General features: G+C 35.6%; 1 protein-coding gene across 1 annotated transcript in view; it reads right to left on the bottom strand.

Annotated features, from left to right (window-relative positions):
- LOC122810574 (class I histocompatibility antigen, F10 alpha chain-like) overlaps window positions 1-16,641 on the bottom strand; it is a 597,999-nt gene that overhangs the window by 77,051 nt on the left and 504,307 nt on the right. Inside the window, exon 4 of the mRNA XM_044082153.1 lies at window positions 5,781-5,885. Within this exon, the coding sequence (XP_043938088.1) occupies window positions 5,781-5,885 (105 nt within the window). The remainder of the gene's footprint in view (window positions 1-5,780; window positions 5,886-16,641) is intronic.

The raw sequence follows: 16,641 nt of genomic DNA, 5'->3' as shown, positions 1-16,641 counted from the left end.
CTATACCTCTTGTTTGGGAGATAAACACCTTAACCATTATACCAAACCCCAACATTCCAATGTTAGAAACACAAATGAGTGACCACAAAAGAGATAGAGCACAAATGAGTGACACATAAAATGAAAGAATCACAAAACATTGACGCCTTCTCCTCCACTATTCGCTATAGCACCACAGCTATAAACCCAGATCAAGAATTATCTGAATATTGGTACTGTTAAGGAAAGATGTTTTAGCAACACGATATATAAGGTTAGGATTAGTGTTAGCACACATGAGTAAAGAGGGCGGGGGGGATGTCCCCTGCACCACCTTACTTCTGCACTAACCCTAATCCTTAATATACATTACTAAAACCCCTTTCCTTACAGTACCACTAATCACGACAAAAGGACACTGAACATCTACAACACCAATTAGGCACAACACTAAATATATCCTCTTAACTAACTCTAACTCTCATCTGTGAACATTCACACATACACTCTCCTCACTATAATGCAGGTTTGCACATTTATAAAAACACCACCACTGCAGTCAACCCTTCCTTTTCCTGCATACCTGCACTGTATATAGCTTGAATTCAACCAAATGTGATTCTCACAATGTGCGGTCACTCATTTGTCTAGTCTCTCTTTAATGGTTATTCAATTGTGTTTCTCAACATTTTGCATTTTCTACCAAATGAATGACAACTGTTTTGTGGGGCAGAGTGGGTAGTACTATTATGGAAACCTTGATCATTAAATTGGAAATTGCAAATTCACCCCTGGTCTGTCCCTCATGTCTCTAATGGATGGAGGGAGACAGTAATTAAATTAATCCACACCTAACATACCCCCCAATAACCCTTAGCTACCTCTTTGCTAACATACCCTACCATATAGGTGTCCAAGGAACTCTGGGAGAAGACTAGGTTGGGTTGCACTGCTAGGCTTGTAAAGACCCTGGTGGTCATTAGCCAAATATAAACCTATGAACCTATATGATCATTACATTGGTTATTTCTTAGCTTCCTAATGTAACTATAGAAGGATTTAAAATTATCCTTGGCTTTAGAAACTTATTTGAATTGAAGTTTTGCCTTACTCTTTCTGATAGTTGCTTTTAGCCCCTCCCTAACACTTTGTATTCAGTCCTTAGTATGAGGAGATTTAGCTCTATTATAAGACTTGAGAAGTTCTTTCTCACTTGTTATATAGTTTATTTATTTATGTGGGCCACCATAGTAATCTGTTCTTAAACTTTCCATTATATCTGGCTGTAGCTGGAATGGCTAGGTCAAAGAGCTTAGCTAGGTGGGAGTAGAATTCCTTTGTATATGTAGCAGCTGTGGTGGTAACAGAACTGAAGAAGTAAGTGAATTCTGACAGCTCATAACAGAGTTTGGGACAGTTGAATTTAGATGTGTTGACTGTAGTGCATTTAGAGACATGAAAAGGGAAGGTCAAGAAGTTTATTTCAGATTTAACCATGGATGAAACAACTAGATGAGTGGGTGCATGGGACAGATATATTAGTCAGAACCAAGTCAAAGGTATTTGTCCTCTAATTGATTTATTATATGTCATAGGAACTTTTATTTATTGTGCCTGAGAATCTGTAGCATAACCAACTTTTGAGGTGTAAGTGCTCCAGTTTATAGAGTGGTAATTGGAATTACCCAATATAAATGAGTTATTAGTAATAGATAGAATATTGTAAGTTTAGGAATCTTTCATGGCCATAAGGGGATATAGAAGGTATCCTATAATATGCTATAAATTAGCAATTTGTTTTGATCACAGTAAATAGTAGTTTAGTGAGTTCAGTTTGCAGATCCCTGAGAACAGAAGTGACATGATCTTTAACCAATATAAAAACACCCCATCTGCCCCCCCCCCCCCCCGTGGTCTTCCACAGGCCTGACTGTATGGCAGGCACGATATACAGGTAGAGAGGGAATAATATCTTTACATTAAAATCTACTTGACAAACATTGATGGAAATACTTCCTTAACACAGAATTCAGAAGATAATGAATTTAACATCTATCAGTTTTTCTATCTCTTGTACTTCCCAAAAGGCAGCTGTTCATTGTTGAGACATCCCTGCTTCCTCTGGCTTAACCTTTAAGGTATGTTGTCCTCTATGGTCTGCGGCCTTAACAGCCACCTCTATGCCAGAGCTGTCATGTTGGACTTGATATGTGAACTTTCAGAAGCAACTGGGGGAGAAGCATGAGGGAATTTTTTGTGCTGAACATTTTTTATGTTGCCTGGAACATGTAGTATATTGCTGTTTCTTTTTGAAAGGGGGGGGGCAACGTATAGTTATCTACAATACTGGATACAGTACTGAAAAAAAAATTGAAGAGCTTGTTTAGATGTTGTTACACTGTAATGTCAGTCTGAGACCATACAGGATATTATTAAAAGTAGAAGTGGAAAACATATCTAGGGTGAATGCTTTAATTACCTTTACCTCTTACAATGTTAAAGACTTATCTAATTAAGTTACACTCTGTAACAGTTTTTTTTCAAATATAAAGCCATCTCTGGTAACCCACAGGAAACACACAAGGTACAAGTGCACAGAGCTTTAGTGAAGGCCTACTGGTCTCTGGGGTTTGCCTCCTCGTGCTGAGGGAACATGAGAGGGTGATGCCCTAATCAAAAAACAAATGTCCCCCAGAGCATGAAGACGGTCTAAATGATGAAAAGGGCTGCTACTGGGGGAAAGGTTGTTGGGGGCAAGAAGACTGACACTTTTAGTATTTATAGGCCATCAGGGACTAATATTGGAACTTCAGCGATAATATGAGGGAGTCTATAACATTTAGATAAGGGGGTATCCTTCTTTATGGGAGACTGTAAAACAGCTTTGAACTTCAAGAATGTGAACAGAGGGCTTTCTCTGGTTAAATTGCCTATACAATGGGACAACTATTATTTAAAATATATAGGTGTAATACATGTTATTAAATTAAAAATAGTGGATGTCAGTTTGCATATTATGGCAGACTTCATTCAAGATCAAAAACTGCAGGAAATACCTAAAGATCATAAATTAGGTATGGGAACTGGGAATGACTAAAGTTGTTTGGTACTGAAATGAGTTGGCCACATGGGATATATCAGTTACTGGGATATGCAACCAATTCCAGGAGAATGAGAATTTTTGTAACTAAGTGTTTGCATAAATATTTCATATCCCACATAGATTGAGTAGTGTGTTCCTAAGACTGAAATCTTTATGTTGGAGATGTAGAAAGGGGGATCAGGGAAAAGGCAATGTATTTTATGTCTTATTCTCATCCAGCTGCATTTAAAAGATACATGGAAAATATTTTGCAAGGAATACTTAGTGAGAATATACAACAGAGAAAATTAGTTAGTATATATAGTTAGGGTGTGTGTGGGGGCATAGCCCCACACACTGGGTGTTGTGGGGCTGTAGCCCCCCACCTAGTTTGTTTTTATATTGTTAGCTTTCACTGAAATGAGAGTCATAAATATAAAAGTAAACTAGGTGGGGGGCTATGCCCCCAACCCCCCCAACTATATATACTAACTCCAGGATTGCACTACAGTGGGGAAAAGGGCATATACATTTTACTTACCTTATAGTACTCTACATTCATTGAAATGTGATTTGGTGAAATGAGTTTTCAGTGATTTGAGCTCTAAGCAATTTGGTGTGGGTGAACAGAATTTCAGTGAAATGTGTTTTCAGTGAATGAAAGTAGATCAATTTATATATATATATATATATATATATATATATATATATATATATATGTGTGTGTGTGTGTGTGTGTGTGTGCATGTGTGTGTGCCTATATGGGAGTGTGTGTGTGTGTGTATGGATTCTCTTCACAAGCTTGAAACTTGGTCGAGACCATAAGATCGAAGTTTTGAAACTTCGAACATTTTGAATGGAGATCACTGTACAGCACAGAATGGGAAATTTGCCATTTTCCTCACTGTAATGTGATCTCAGAGTTGCTATATTTATTTAGCAGGGGGTGTGGAAGGTGCAGGGGACTTCCCCCCATGCAAAAATATAAATTTTTTTTGTTTTTATTTTTTTATTACAATTTCAAAGTTACAAAACTTTGATCTTATGGTCTCAACCATTTGAAGTTTTGAAACTTCAAGCTTGTGAAGTAGATCTGTGTGTGTGTGTGTGTGTGTGTGTGTGTGTGTGTGTGTGTGTGTGTGTGTGTGTGTGTACAGTATGTGCATGATTTTTATATTAAATATCTATATCTGTATAACTATATCTATCTATCTATATATATATATATATATATATATATATATATATATATATATATATATATGCACACATACACACACATATGAGAGGCTGAAAGTAGTCACATGATTGACAATAGCAGATACATATTCATATGCAAAGGGGGGGGGGAATCTTTTTGAAATTTGTTCTAACGAAATCCCTTATGATACAAGGGATGAAACAAACAAAAACAAAGGTGTTCGAATTTTCATTTGGGTTGTGGTTTCACAGCATGTTTTCTATGGAAAACCATTGTTTTTCATTTGATTATTGGTACTGCAAAGATAAAAAAAGAAAAAATATAATGCTGCGGTAGCGTTGTCATCTCACAGTAAGACGCTGTCCTGTTCGATTCTCAGCTAGAGCGTCTTCTGTATGGAGACATGCGTGAATGGGCGTACCTTCATTGAAGGTTGTGCGTCAGGGCCGGCAACTCGGCACGTAAAAATCTACTGCCAATCATTAGTGGACTGGAGTTCCGCTGTGGCGACCCCTAACCGGGAAAAGCCGAAAGACACAACAACAACATAATGCTAAAAAGTAATGCAGTCTAATTTAGCCAAAGAAGCAAGACATGTAGCACAAGGGTTTACATGCTCTGCTTGATATAACCTCCATGAACACTACCATTCCTTATATTCAAATATCAATGCAAATGTTTAACTGAAACCTTGAATATCTGTTGAAGACACATGGTGCTTACACATAAACAGCATACACAAGACTGGAATATATAAAACTATGTGGTACTTAACCTTTCAAGAGCTGATTCATTTGTATGCGCGATCAGTCACTAACTACAATTCTCACTCTTTCAACTGGCACCCAGTTTGAATATGTATTTGCATATATTGTTATTACAGTATATTTATGCATGTGTTTCTCACTGTGCTCCCTCTAAAATAAAGAATCACATAAATAAATAAATAATTGTTTGACACCTTTTTATCCCCATAACATTGTTTAAAGATTATTATAGTCTTTTTTTCATATTTGTGTATACTACATATATTACTATCACACTTTTCTGAAAAACAAAGAAACATTTTAATATTCAAAAATATTCGAAGCTGTGTGAACTGCTCATCTCTGTAAGACTAATTTACTGTTCCTGATAATGGGAAAGGACTTGGAAGAGAATAAATGACCTCTCCCATAGTCACCTCCCCGTGTCCACAAACAGGTAATGCTTAACAAAGGTGTCTGTATGTCACTGATGATTTATATACAGTGCTGGAAAGAAGAATATAAGTGTTTTTTTTTTTACTAGTACCTTACTTTGTGTCTTCCTCTGACTACATATTATACGCTTCTGCACTGGGAGTTAAAACATTGTCTTAGCATCTGTAGACATTAACATCACGTTTCTAGTGGTAAAGTTTAAAACACAACAGACTTAGTAATCAATTTTTAACATGAAATGAATGCCAAACATGCATTATGTTCTTAGTTCACCATCCTCCCTTTTCTCATCCCATTAGTCTCTTCTCATCCTTACCTTTTTGCTTCTTTTTCCAGATAACCACTGAGATTATGGCAATAAGGATCACGGCAACAACAGCAATAACAATCCCAGCAATGAGTGCAACATTGGACTCTGGATCTGAAATGAAGAGTAAATTACTGAGATAGAATTAGACAAACATCAAAATACTAATACTGATCTACTTAGGTTGTTATATATCATTGTTATACATCAGTTTTAGAAAGCAGTGAACAATACTTCAATAACCACATGCTGGTGCAGGGGACATGAATGCATTTTGTCTTTTTTATCATATGACAACTGCAGATTCACTGACAATTTGAGAGGGGGGGGGGGCATGGACTGGGTATATTTAAAGGCAGCCATACCTCATGGATACCCCTGCCAACGAATTTACCAGTGTGGGACTACAGCACAGAACTTGTTAGGTATTTGCTCAGTAGTAGCCATGGAGATGCATGTTGATCAATGCTTGGGATATCCATGGTACATAAGTTATAACAAATTTACCTACACACCGCCTTGGCCAGGTTCTATATAATGCGATAAATACAGTATACTACAGCAAACAGCATCCATTTTACCGGCACTGGGTATATTTTCAGAACCTCCATGTCAGATACTATCACTAGGATAGATGAGATCTGTACCAGTGACTATTAATCCAGATCAACAGCGTGTTTTAAAATCATCTGACCTTGGTTTAACTTAAACAGCAACAACAAATATATTTTTTCATTCATTATGTTATTTATTGCTATGACCTCATAACGGCAATTAAGACATTGTACAGTCAGCCTTAAAGAGAGTTTCACAATCTTGTTTTTCTGTAAGAAAAATAATCATAAATTTAGATAATAAACCTGATTTAAACAGATAATGAAAGCATATCTCTAAGGCACTGAGCAGATTGCATCATGCCATATTTCAACCATCACCAAACAGGCATTCACCAAATATATCAGCGTGCAATGGTGAAATGAACACTGTTCTGGTAATTTTAATGATTACTAGTTCAGCTTTTACAGTGCTCGATTCAACCTCAAAAAATATTTCATCTATGGAAGGAAAACCTAGCCAACCACTCTGGAGGAATGAAACAGGAATACTTTACTGCAACTTGAAATGCAAAAATAATGAATCATAGCATTTCCTTCCGTAGACTGGGACTTAAGTTGTGCAACATAAAAGGCTTTCCTCATGACTGTGCCCATGTGGTGGTTGAAGGTAAGACTACTGTCTACCCAGATTCCTGACCACTGGGTAGACTCTTAGGGGCACATTATCAACAAGGTAATTAGCTGGGATGGTTGATTTACCAATGGGCACAACTTTGCATTTCTTAGCACTGAGTTTAAGACCCTGGCTCAGTCACCATTTGTTAGTCAGAGACAGACCTTCTTAAAGAATACTAGTGCCTGCAGACTTTTTCCAGATAACCACAGTAAACTCAGTCAGCCATAAATGTTCAGCATTTGCTTCCATTTCAGAGAAACAGATACCAAAAAGGAGAGGGTCCAGTAATGAGACCTGGGGGAACTCCACTAATGACAGGCCTTTTGCCGGAGGTGGCCTCATCTGTTTTGACCTCCTAGGTCCTATCAGTCAGCCAGATGGCTATGCAGTGTGTGAAAAAAGGGTTTATACCTAAAGTAGTGAGCTTGTCTATAATTCCTGAAAAGGGTATTGCATCAAAAGCCTTGGGCAGGTCGAGGTAAGCTGTTTGCACTTTCTTGTCTTTATCCATTGCTTTGGTGACCCTCTCAAAGAAGTCCACTAGATTTTATAGGGATGACCTTCCTTTAACAAAGCTGAACTGTGATGAGTCCTGCATTTGCAGGTTACCTATGTGCTCATTTATCATGTCCATGATAATTCTTTGCTTGACCTTACATATGAGGCTGTTCAGTCTTATGAATCTGTAGTTACCTGGATCAGTGGCTGGGTCTCTTTTATGTAGGGGAATGACTGTAACCATCTTCCATTCCTTGGACAGAAAATTTGACTGTAGGCTCCAGTTGAAAAGTGATTCAAGTGGATCAGAGAGGCCATGTTTCATGCTATTTATTAAGCATTCCTGGATGTTACTGGGGTCCATTGATGTATCGTGTTTGGCCTTTGAAAGAGCATTGATGACCGGTTCCCTAGTAATGGTTGAGGGTGCTGTGGTATGTGTTATTTTCTTTGGATTGTCTGGGGGAGTAGAGGGAAAAATTTGAGCTTAACCTTTCAGCCAAACGGTTGGCAATGGCCTCCTTTCAGTGTGGGTAATGCCATTTACAATAAGTTCTGCTCACTGTTGCGTATTTCCCCTGAGGTTATACACATAGCTGTATAAAGCTTAATGGTTGCCCTTTGCCTGAAAAGCTATTTTTATTTCAAATTTAGTTTCTGAAATATTAATTAACCCTCTTAGCTGTCTGTTTAAATTGGTCAGGTGGCTTTTAGTATGTAGGACTTCCTATGCTTGGCTAAGATTTTTTTTTTCTTTCTTTTGTTGTATAATGATTGATATTGTGATTTCACCATGGTGGCTTGTCTTTTGAGTTTGTCTTATTCTTAACACCAGTGGGAACAGTTCACTCTATACAACTATCAATGTGGCTGTGAAAAGATTTCTGTAAATAGCTCAGCATGTGCTATAATGTTTACTCAGTTTGGGGGTGTTGGAATTTAGCCAAGTTGTCACTTAGTAGAGAGAGGTAAGCCTTGAAATAGTTCCTAAAGATTTCTGGTTTTGCTGGGTCCCCAGGTTTCATTTTTATTTCAGGCAATACTGCCTGATGCTTAGATGTGACCATCAGTAAATCAAGGAGTCATTGTTTAGCTGGCAGCCACTCATATATTGTAACAGTACAGCATTCCAGGAAACAGTTCCACAGAGATATTTATTGCAAGGCAAGGAAAAAAATTATAAACTTCTCACAGCAATCTGTACTGGCCAATGTAAAGTAGCAGTAACTCCACAGCAGATAACATTCTTTACTGAACACCTGTTGGCAACAGTTATAACAGCAGAAAGGCAGATAACATTCCTTAGGGAGCACCTGTTGTCACGTTACAATAAGGTGTCTCCAGTGTGTGATGTACTTCCTTACTGCTGTAGCTTACAGTGACAATAACAATGAAAGACATTGTTATTCACCTTGCCAGACACCTATTGTTTATCTACTACTCTTCACAAAAGGTACCTATAAACATGCCTTTTAACCTCTTATAGCAAGAAATTTGGACAAAGCCATAAATAATGGGGGGATAAAGGTCCAAAAACAGGGACACTTTTTAAATATTGCTCTTACAAACTTAGACATTTGATAGATTAACAGGTTTTCCATTAGCATAAATGCTCTGAAGGATATTAAGTCTGAAACTGAAATGTCTGTCAGTATTTTCCATCTTCAACCCTCAATGGTTTGCCAGAAAACCACAATTTTACAAGAAAAAGACCAAATATATGAGACAAAAATCTGGACAGTGTGCGAAAATCTGTACAGTTGAGAGGTATGCCTAATAAATTCTGATGAGAAACAATCTATATTTTACTGGGTAACATTTCGATCTAAGATTAGTGCAAATTATTGAATTAGTCTGATTATTAATACAATGTTCTAAATTATTTTTCCAGGTTTAGCTACAAGTAACAGCATAGTGCCCCCATAAGCATTAATAAAAAGCAAACAGCTAATAAAAAAGGTGAATATTTCAAAAATATTGCAGTGAAAATGCTAGTGCTTAAGAATAAACTGAGTGGTTGCATACATCAAAGAGAACATGAGGTAAAAAAATTTCCAGAGCATGACTTACTGACAAATTATTAATCCTAAATTAGGTATATGATGAACAGAAATTACTAATCCACCAAAGAGAAAAACATGCTAACAATGACTTTTATAAGAGGGAAAGATAAAGACTGATTAGCCAAATATAAGAAAATGCCACTCTAGTGGGATTGTCTCCTTTATGCCATGTTATGAATTATCAAACATATTAATAAGACCTCCTGCATTAAGAAGGGCTATTATAAGTCCATGACATTGTATGAAGAAGCTGGGCCTTGGGACATATTCATTGTCTTCTGTAGCAGGAATGAAGCATGCATGTAAACTAGTACAGCTGAGGAATGAGCAAATATTAAGAATGAGGAGTTGCTTGGAAGGTTTTAAAAAGCAGAATGCTTTAGTCTCACAAAGAAATGGGTTACATCAGCTTGTATACATGAGCAATAATATATTTATTTGTGGTAAGAAGGGAAGTATCAGCAGTAAACAGAAAAGGGAGGTAAAGGAAAGGAACAATAAACTAACTTTTGTTAAGAAGATCATTACTGAGGGTATTATAGAGAATGGGACAGTTTAGGTTTATACTGTTGATGTACTCTATCTTGTAATACTTTAAACACAAACATTAAGAATTAGTGTCTCTTTTATATTTATACCTGTACAGCAGGTTTCTTTTGTTAATCACTCATAATTTTCCGTTTAAACAAACGCATAATTTGCAATCTTAAAACCTTTCTTTATGGTTATGGTCTGAGTGCAGGGAGAACATGTGGACACTGTCTACTGAAGTCTATAGGATACAAAGTATAACTCCTGTATTATTTACAGAGGGCGTCACAGTGGTACAGCGGCTGGCATTGCTTCCTCATAGTGCTCAGCTTACCAGTTTGGTTCCCTCATGAGATGCTGTCTGTATGGGGCTGCCATGTCCTCCTTCTGCCCATATGGAGTTTTACAGGTTTCCTCCAACATTCCACATACATGCGGTGGGTGAATTCACTATCTAACAAAATTGTCCTTAGTTGTGTATCTGTGTGTGTATGTGTGTGTGTGTGTGTGTGTGTGTGTGTGTGTGTGTGTGTGTGTGTGTGTGTATGTGTGTGTGCGTGTGCGTGTGTAGATGTCTGCACTTCCTGTAATGAACAAGTGACTCACTTAGAAATGGTCCTCATTCCTATGCTCACTCAGTGGCTCTGGCATCCCCATGACCCTAAACTGGATAAAGTGAATTATTAACATTTTATTTAATTTTATACTTAATTAAGGGCACTGTTCATCTATCAAGACAATGTTTACATAAATGATTCCTTTAATTATGAAATTATTACATTATTATGTGTTTTATTTTATATTATTGTGTGTTTTATTATGTGTACTTTACATTATTATGCTTGTAGTAACCTTTAAATGTTATGTTGTATTAATTAACTCATTTAATGTTCTTTTCTTAAAATTTGCTCTGTATGTTCTTTTTGATGTCATATTTGTGGAGCTTTTCTCCCCGAGCCTCTACTGAAAGTGCATTACTGACCCAGTGGACTTTCCCGGTTAACAAATGTCAATAAATTAAATGTAATGCAGATTACAAATGATGTAAAGCTCCATCCCCATAAACTTTAGTAGGACACATCCCCACATTTTCCCTACATTTATGACATAAAAATTATGCAGAATTTTAAGAACAAAAACAAACATACAGTAGATGTAAAGTGTTTGCTCAAATGCAACATTAAAAATTATTTTAAAAACTCCTGATTTTACAAAGGGTTATTGTTAGAGTATGTTTAACAGTGAGTAAAAGATTGAAATGAATTCTATTGTAAATATGCTGAAAGATAAAGCATAAAATAAAAAGTTTGCTTGAATATATGTATAGAGTTTAGCAATGTAAAATGGGCTTCCATATTATATGTATAACAGACAGGCTTCTTCACAGCATCAGCAAAAAAGCCAAAAAAGCAATTCTGGAAAGCAAGTATTACATGCTTTTTTATAAACTCAGCAATATGTGATCTTTTACAAAGATGTTTCTTCAGAAAACATGTTCTCCCACAGTATCAGTTCCTCAAAAATATCATCAGCAGAACAGGTTGCACAGATGTTTCCTTTCAGACTTCTGTTAATGAACATCTTTTTATAAAATCAGCAGAAAAACAATTCTGATTCAGTGTATTTTCACATCAGCAGAAATGGTTTCACAGAAGGACAATACTACTTTATAACAAAGCATTTCCTTAAACAAGTCTGGAAAGTAAAGTATCAGCAGAAAAAGAAAAAAAAAAAACAGGATCTTAAGGGCATGAGAATAACAGTCTATAAGAACTGTAAATCAAAATTTTGTTAGAGGTATTTTGTAGGAACTTAGGTTCTAAGGTAACTGGAGAATGGAAAGCCATAAAGCCATCTTCCATATCAGTTGTGAAAGAAAAACTTTGCACATTAAATTTGTAAACTACAGTCATACACCTTGTTTGTTATAAAAATAAGTTATTTATTAGTAAATGTGCTTACAGTGAAATAGTTTTGTGCTGCAAAATATATTTCTTTATCAGTGTGCAATTTGGTGCTTTAAGCAGACTACAGATGCAGTCATGCAAAACTCTGTGTCTGACTCAGCAGTACACAGCCAGCAAGACTTTGTGTCTTAAAAAAGACTTTGGTTCCAGGAAGCACAGCACAGCAGCGGCACCTATATAAATTAAAATTTTCAATGGTGACCCCAGCCTGTATCCGAACACAGGGGGAGTGGTGATGCCTTCTATAAGGTCACTCTAGTAAAAGGACAGTAACTAACATTTATGTTGAGTATTTCAGTTTTCTACACTTTCTAGAGTCTGCAAAGGTACAGTTTCTCAGACATCCAAATCCGGAGTGAGACTGCAGTGCAGGAAAGTAAGCAGTGCCATAAATTCTCCAAGAAAGGTAAACAGCAGAGTATATGACTGAAATTGTGAGTTTTGTACATAGGTACATAGATACATAGATTAATACTAGGCTAATTGCCTTTGCAGGCCATTTTAAGCCTAGCCAATTACCCCATGTGAGAATCAAACCCTGCACCTTGTGTCTGCGAGGTAAACACCTTAACAAGACTTCATCTTCCTTAGTGCTGTTCTTACTTCTTCTAGAGTGGTAATGTTTATTGTGTAAATCATATGAAAATGCTTTCTGTGTACAATGTTATAAAAATACAGTGCATGCCATAATTCAAAGGTTAGCTTGTACATATAAACCATTTAATTGTAAAGAACCAGAAAAAGTTGATATGCTTACATTAAATTCAGATGCTGGGCAGTTATGTTTTGTCACTACGTTAATCTCAGAGTTACTACAGCAGTCAAATCAGTTACTGACAGAACCACCAGTACATTTTGTTACAAAATAATTTAATAAACTTCTAAAAGACAGAATGAGTTCAGGAAGATTAGGCAAGTTATACAAACGTTTTTTTCAAAAGTGTATAATAAAAGCTTTAGATTCAGCTGAACAAGTTACTGAGAAATATCAGGCAGACCGTGCAGCATTACAAGAAACTGTTCAACAGCAGTTACAGGATAAAGAAAATAAATTAGCTGAACTGACAGAGACTGACTTCCTGCATACAACAGCTGAGCTTAAAAAAAATATTGCAAAAGAGCAGGAAACTACAGCTGATCTGTACAAAAGAGATATATTTTACAATATGCTTGTATTTTGAAAATGGTTAAGCATACATGGCAGGATCTGCTGTATGAACAAATCATTCTTAAATGTTTTAAAACTTTCATTTAGTTAAAAGAAGACATTTATCAGTACTACAGTAAAGTAGAGCATATGACTGCTATTCTCATAGCATAGTCAGAAGGTACACAAAACAGTTCTAGTGCATAAAAATCAAATGAGAGTAGTTAATGACTGTAAACATCTGAAGTCACAAGACTGACATGCATGTATTTTCTTTTCATTTAAAGTATATCTGTTTACAATGCACAAGAATGAAACACAGACAACAGCAAATATAAATAATGTAAATATAAACATGTTAGTTAAGCCAATATCTATTTTGTTTTTTACAATTTTTTTATAATTGCATAGTAACACCAACCAAACAGTTAAAAGCTTTGACAGACAATTTTAAAATAAATAAAATTAGAGATGGTATTAGTCAATTAGTCGGGTCTATATCACATAGTCGAAGTGACAAAACTTCGACTATGAAAATATCGAACCCAAAACTCCAAAAACTGAATACTCTGAACACTCAGAACAGTGATTTATTTCCCAGGGGGAAAAAAAATCGCTGTTCCAGTACAAAACACGGAAACACCCCCCCCCTACTTAAATATACCAACTCCAAGATCGCACCACAGTGAAGGAAATAGCGGAGCTGTGGAACCGGCCCACTGAATTCTTTCCCTGGGAAAGAATTCGATGTTTTGCGGCTTCGTTATTTTCAATCTTCAGACTTACCAGTTCGATGTTTCGGCGTTCGGACTTATAAGCATTCGGACTTCTGATATACACCCAATCAGTCTTGGAGTTAAATAAAAAAATACTAAAATCCAAGTTAAAATATTTAAGCTAATTCTAAAATAATGTTTATGTAGTATAAATGCATAGTTACACAAATCGCAAATATAATTCTAAGTGTTTTACAACTGCATTCTAATATCAAGCTGCAAGTGTATTAATGGATGATTAAAAGAAAAATGCTAAAAGAGTTAACTATGATTACAGAGTCTAAAATCTTAGCTCAGACCTTCCCAGACTAAATAAGTAGTTACAGGAAATGTTGGGCAGATACGGTAAAAAACAAGACTGATTGCCAGACAAGTGGCTTGCGTTTTTCTAAAACATTATTCTTATTAAAACATAATTAAGTGTTCGCATGCAGCACTATTTGGTTATTGTAATAAAACATCACAATTGTGCATGCATGCCACTGATAATCTGTTTGTAGGTAAATGTTAAAAGTAAAAAACCTCATTTACATCAAGTACTGCCAGCAGATGGGCTACAGTATACATACAGTCCAAATAAATTAAGCAGGAGGGTACAAATAACTACTAGTGATTGTAGACAGCAAAGGCAACAAAAATATATATTCTGTCATTGGAAATGGCCAAAAATTATCAAATCAGACAAAGATTCACAATTTGTTAGTAACCTAATAAAGCAAATGTATAACCAAAATGTTGGTCTGGCATACATTCTATCCTCAAAGCATAAAGCAAATGAACAATACTGCAATACTACAGGGGGAGGGTATTTTCTCAGTTTTACACTGACTGTATAAGCAGTACTGCAGAAGGGTCTAAAATAAAGCTACAGGAAGGAAAATAATGTCTCATTCCCCCTTGACAGTGCTCTTTTAGGGAGGGGGGAAACAGGTATTAGGGCATTAGAAATGCTGGTAAACAGATTAAATCTGATAGAACAAGTTATTTTACAAGTTGCTAATGGCTATTATGCTATTTATTATTGTACTTTTAATATTAAATTATATTTACAACCTGTTAAATTGTAAAGCTATACAAGAGAGAGAGAGAGTAAACATATGTAAAAAAATGAGCAAGGCTGATCACTATTTTTTAATATGTTTTTGGCAAGACAGTGTTGGTATGCAAAAGGCATAAATGTTTCTGATTGTTGGGTATGTAGTTTAATAACTAAAATAACAGGAGTTTTGCCCCTGGTGCCAATTCCACTAGATACTTCTAAAGAGACATAACATTTTTCAAATGTTTTGCTTGATGTTAATATTACTAAATTTGTAGATTAGACTAAATGTACTTTGCAGTCTTTGTATGTACAAATGCAAAATAATTCAGTGTAAATAATGCCTAATAAATATGTGTGAAAAACCATGTGTAAAAAAAGGGTCCAGGGTACCTACTAGATTGAAATGCATGATTAGCAAACAGTCTGTGTAGCTCCATACTGTATAGGACACATTGTTCAAAAGTAATTTGTCAAGTTGTAATTTTTATCACTGGGTTTTGGACCACCATTTTATTCATACCAGAAGTGGTTACCCCAGTTAGGAAAAAAAATATATTAAAATATTGTACTCATACAGCTAATGGACTAATGTGTAAATAGCATTCTTCAGTGTATAAATCATGTTTCTTTTTTAATCCTCAAGTATTAAATATACTGAAATAATTACATTCAAATATTTATTATCTAAGCCCAGTTCAGTACTTTAAAATGTTCACTTCACTGTCAACTAAAGTGTATGGGCAGTTCAGAGATATGACCACAATGTTATGGTTAAAATGACACTGAAACTGTATATTTTTAGCACTAAATAACGCTTGCAGTAGCACATAGTCCTTCCTTCTTATAGATATTAGTATATATCTAAACTGTTGGTATAAGGTGATTAATAAAAGTAAACAGTTAATTCAACAGTTGCAAAACGATAAGTTCTGTAAAGCCTATAGCAGACATAGCTCATAACTGGTAAAATATTTTCACAGAATGGTCTGCAAGAAAAAAAGTGTTAGATACATTCAGTTTTGGTAGTAATACTTGATATCATTGTATTAACTATATAAAATTGCATTTTGAATTGTTGTATCAAAAGAAGACTAAAGGTTTTGTTTCCTAATGTGTTTTCTATATAACCTGATCAAAAATACATGTCAGTATAAAGTGTTTTGATGAGTGTGTTTTAAAATAGAGGGAATTGTTAGAGTATGTTTAACTGTGAATAAAAAATTGAAATTAATTCTGTTGTAAATATGCTGAAAGATAAAGCACAGAATAAAAGGTTTACTTGAATATATGTATAGAGTTTAGCAATGTGAAATGGGCATCCATACTATATGTATAACAGACAGGCTTCTTCACAGCATCAGCAAAAAAGCCTAAAAAGCAATTCTGGAAAGCAAGTGTTACATGCTTTTTTATAAACTCAGCAATACGTGATCTTTTGCCAAGCTGTTTCCTCAGAAAACATGTTCTCTCACAGAATCAGTTCCTCAAAAATAGCAGCAGAACAGTTTGCACAGATGTTTCCTTTCAGACTTCTGCTAATGAACATCTTTTTATAAAATCAGCAGAAAAAACAATTCTGATTGCGTGCATTTTCACATCAGCAGAAATGGTTT

This window comes from Protopterus annectens, chromosome 9.part0 (genome assembly GCF_019279795.1).
Source record: "Protopterus annectens isolate FY-2018-M chromosome 9.part0, PAN1.0, whole genome shotgun sequence".
NCBI classification, from domain to species: Eukaryota; Metazoa; Chordata; order Ceratodontiformes; family Protopteridae; genus Protopterus; species Protopterus annectens.
Note: the sequence above shows the minus strand (reverse complement) of the source record. Positions and strands in the feature narration are given on the sequence as shown.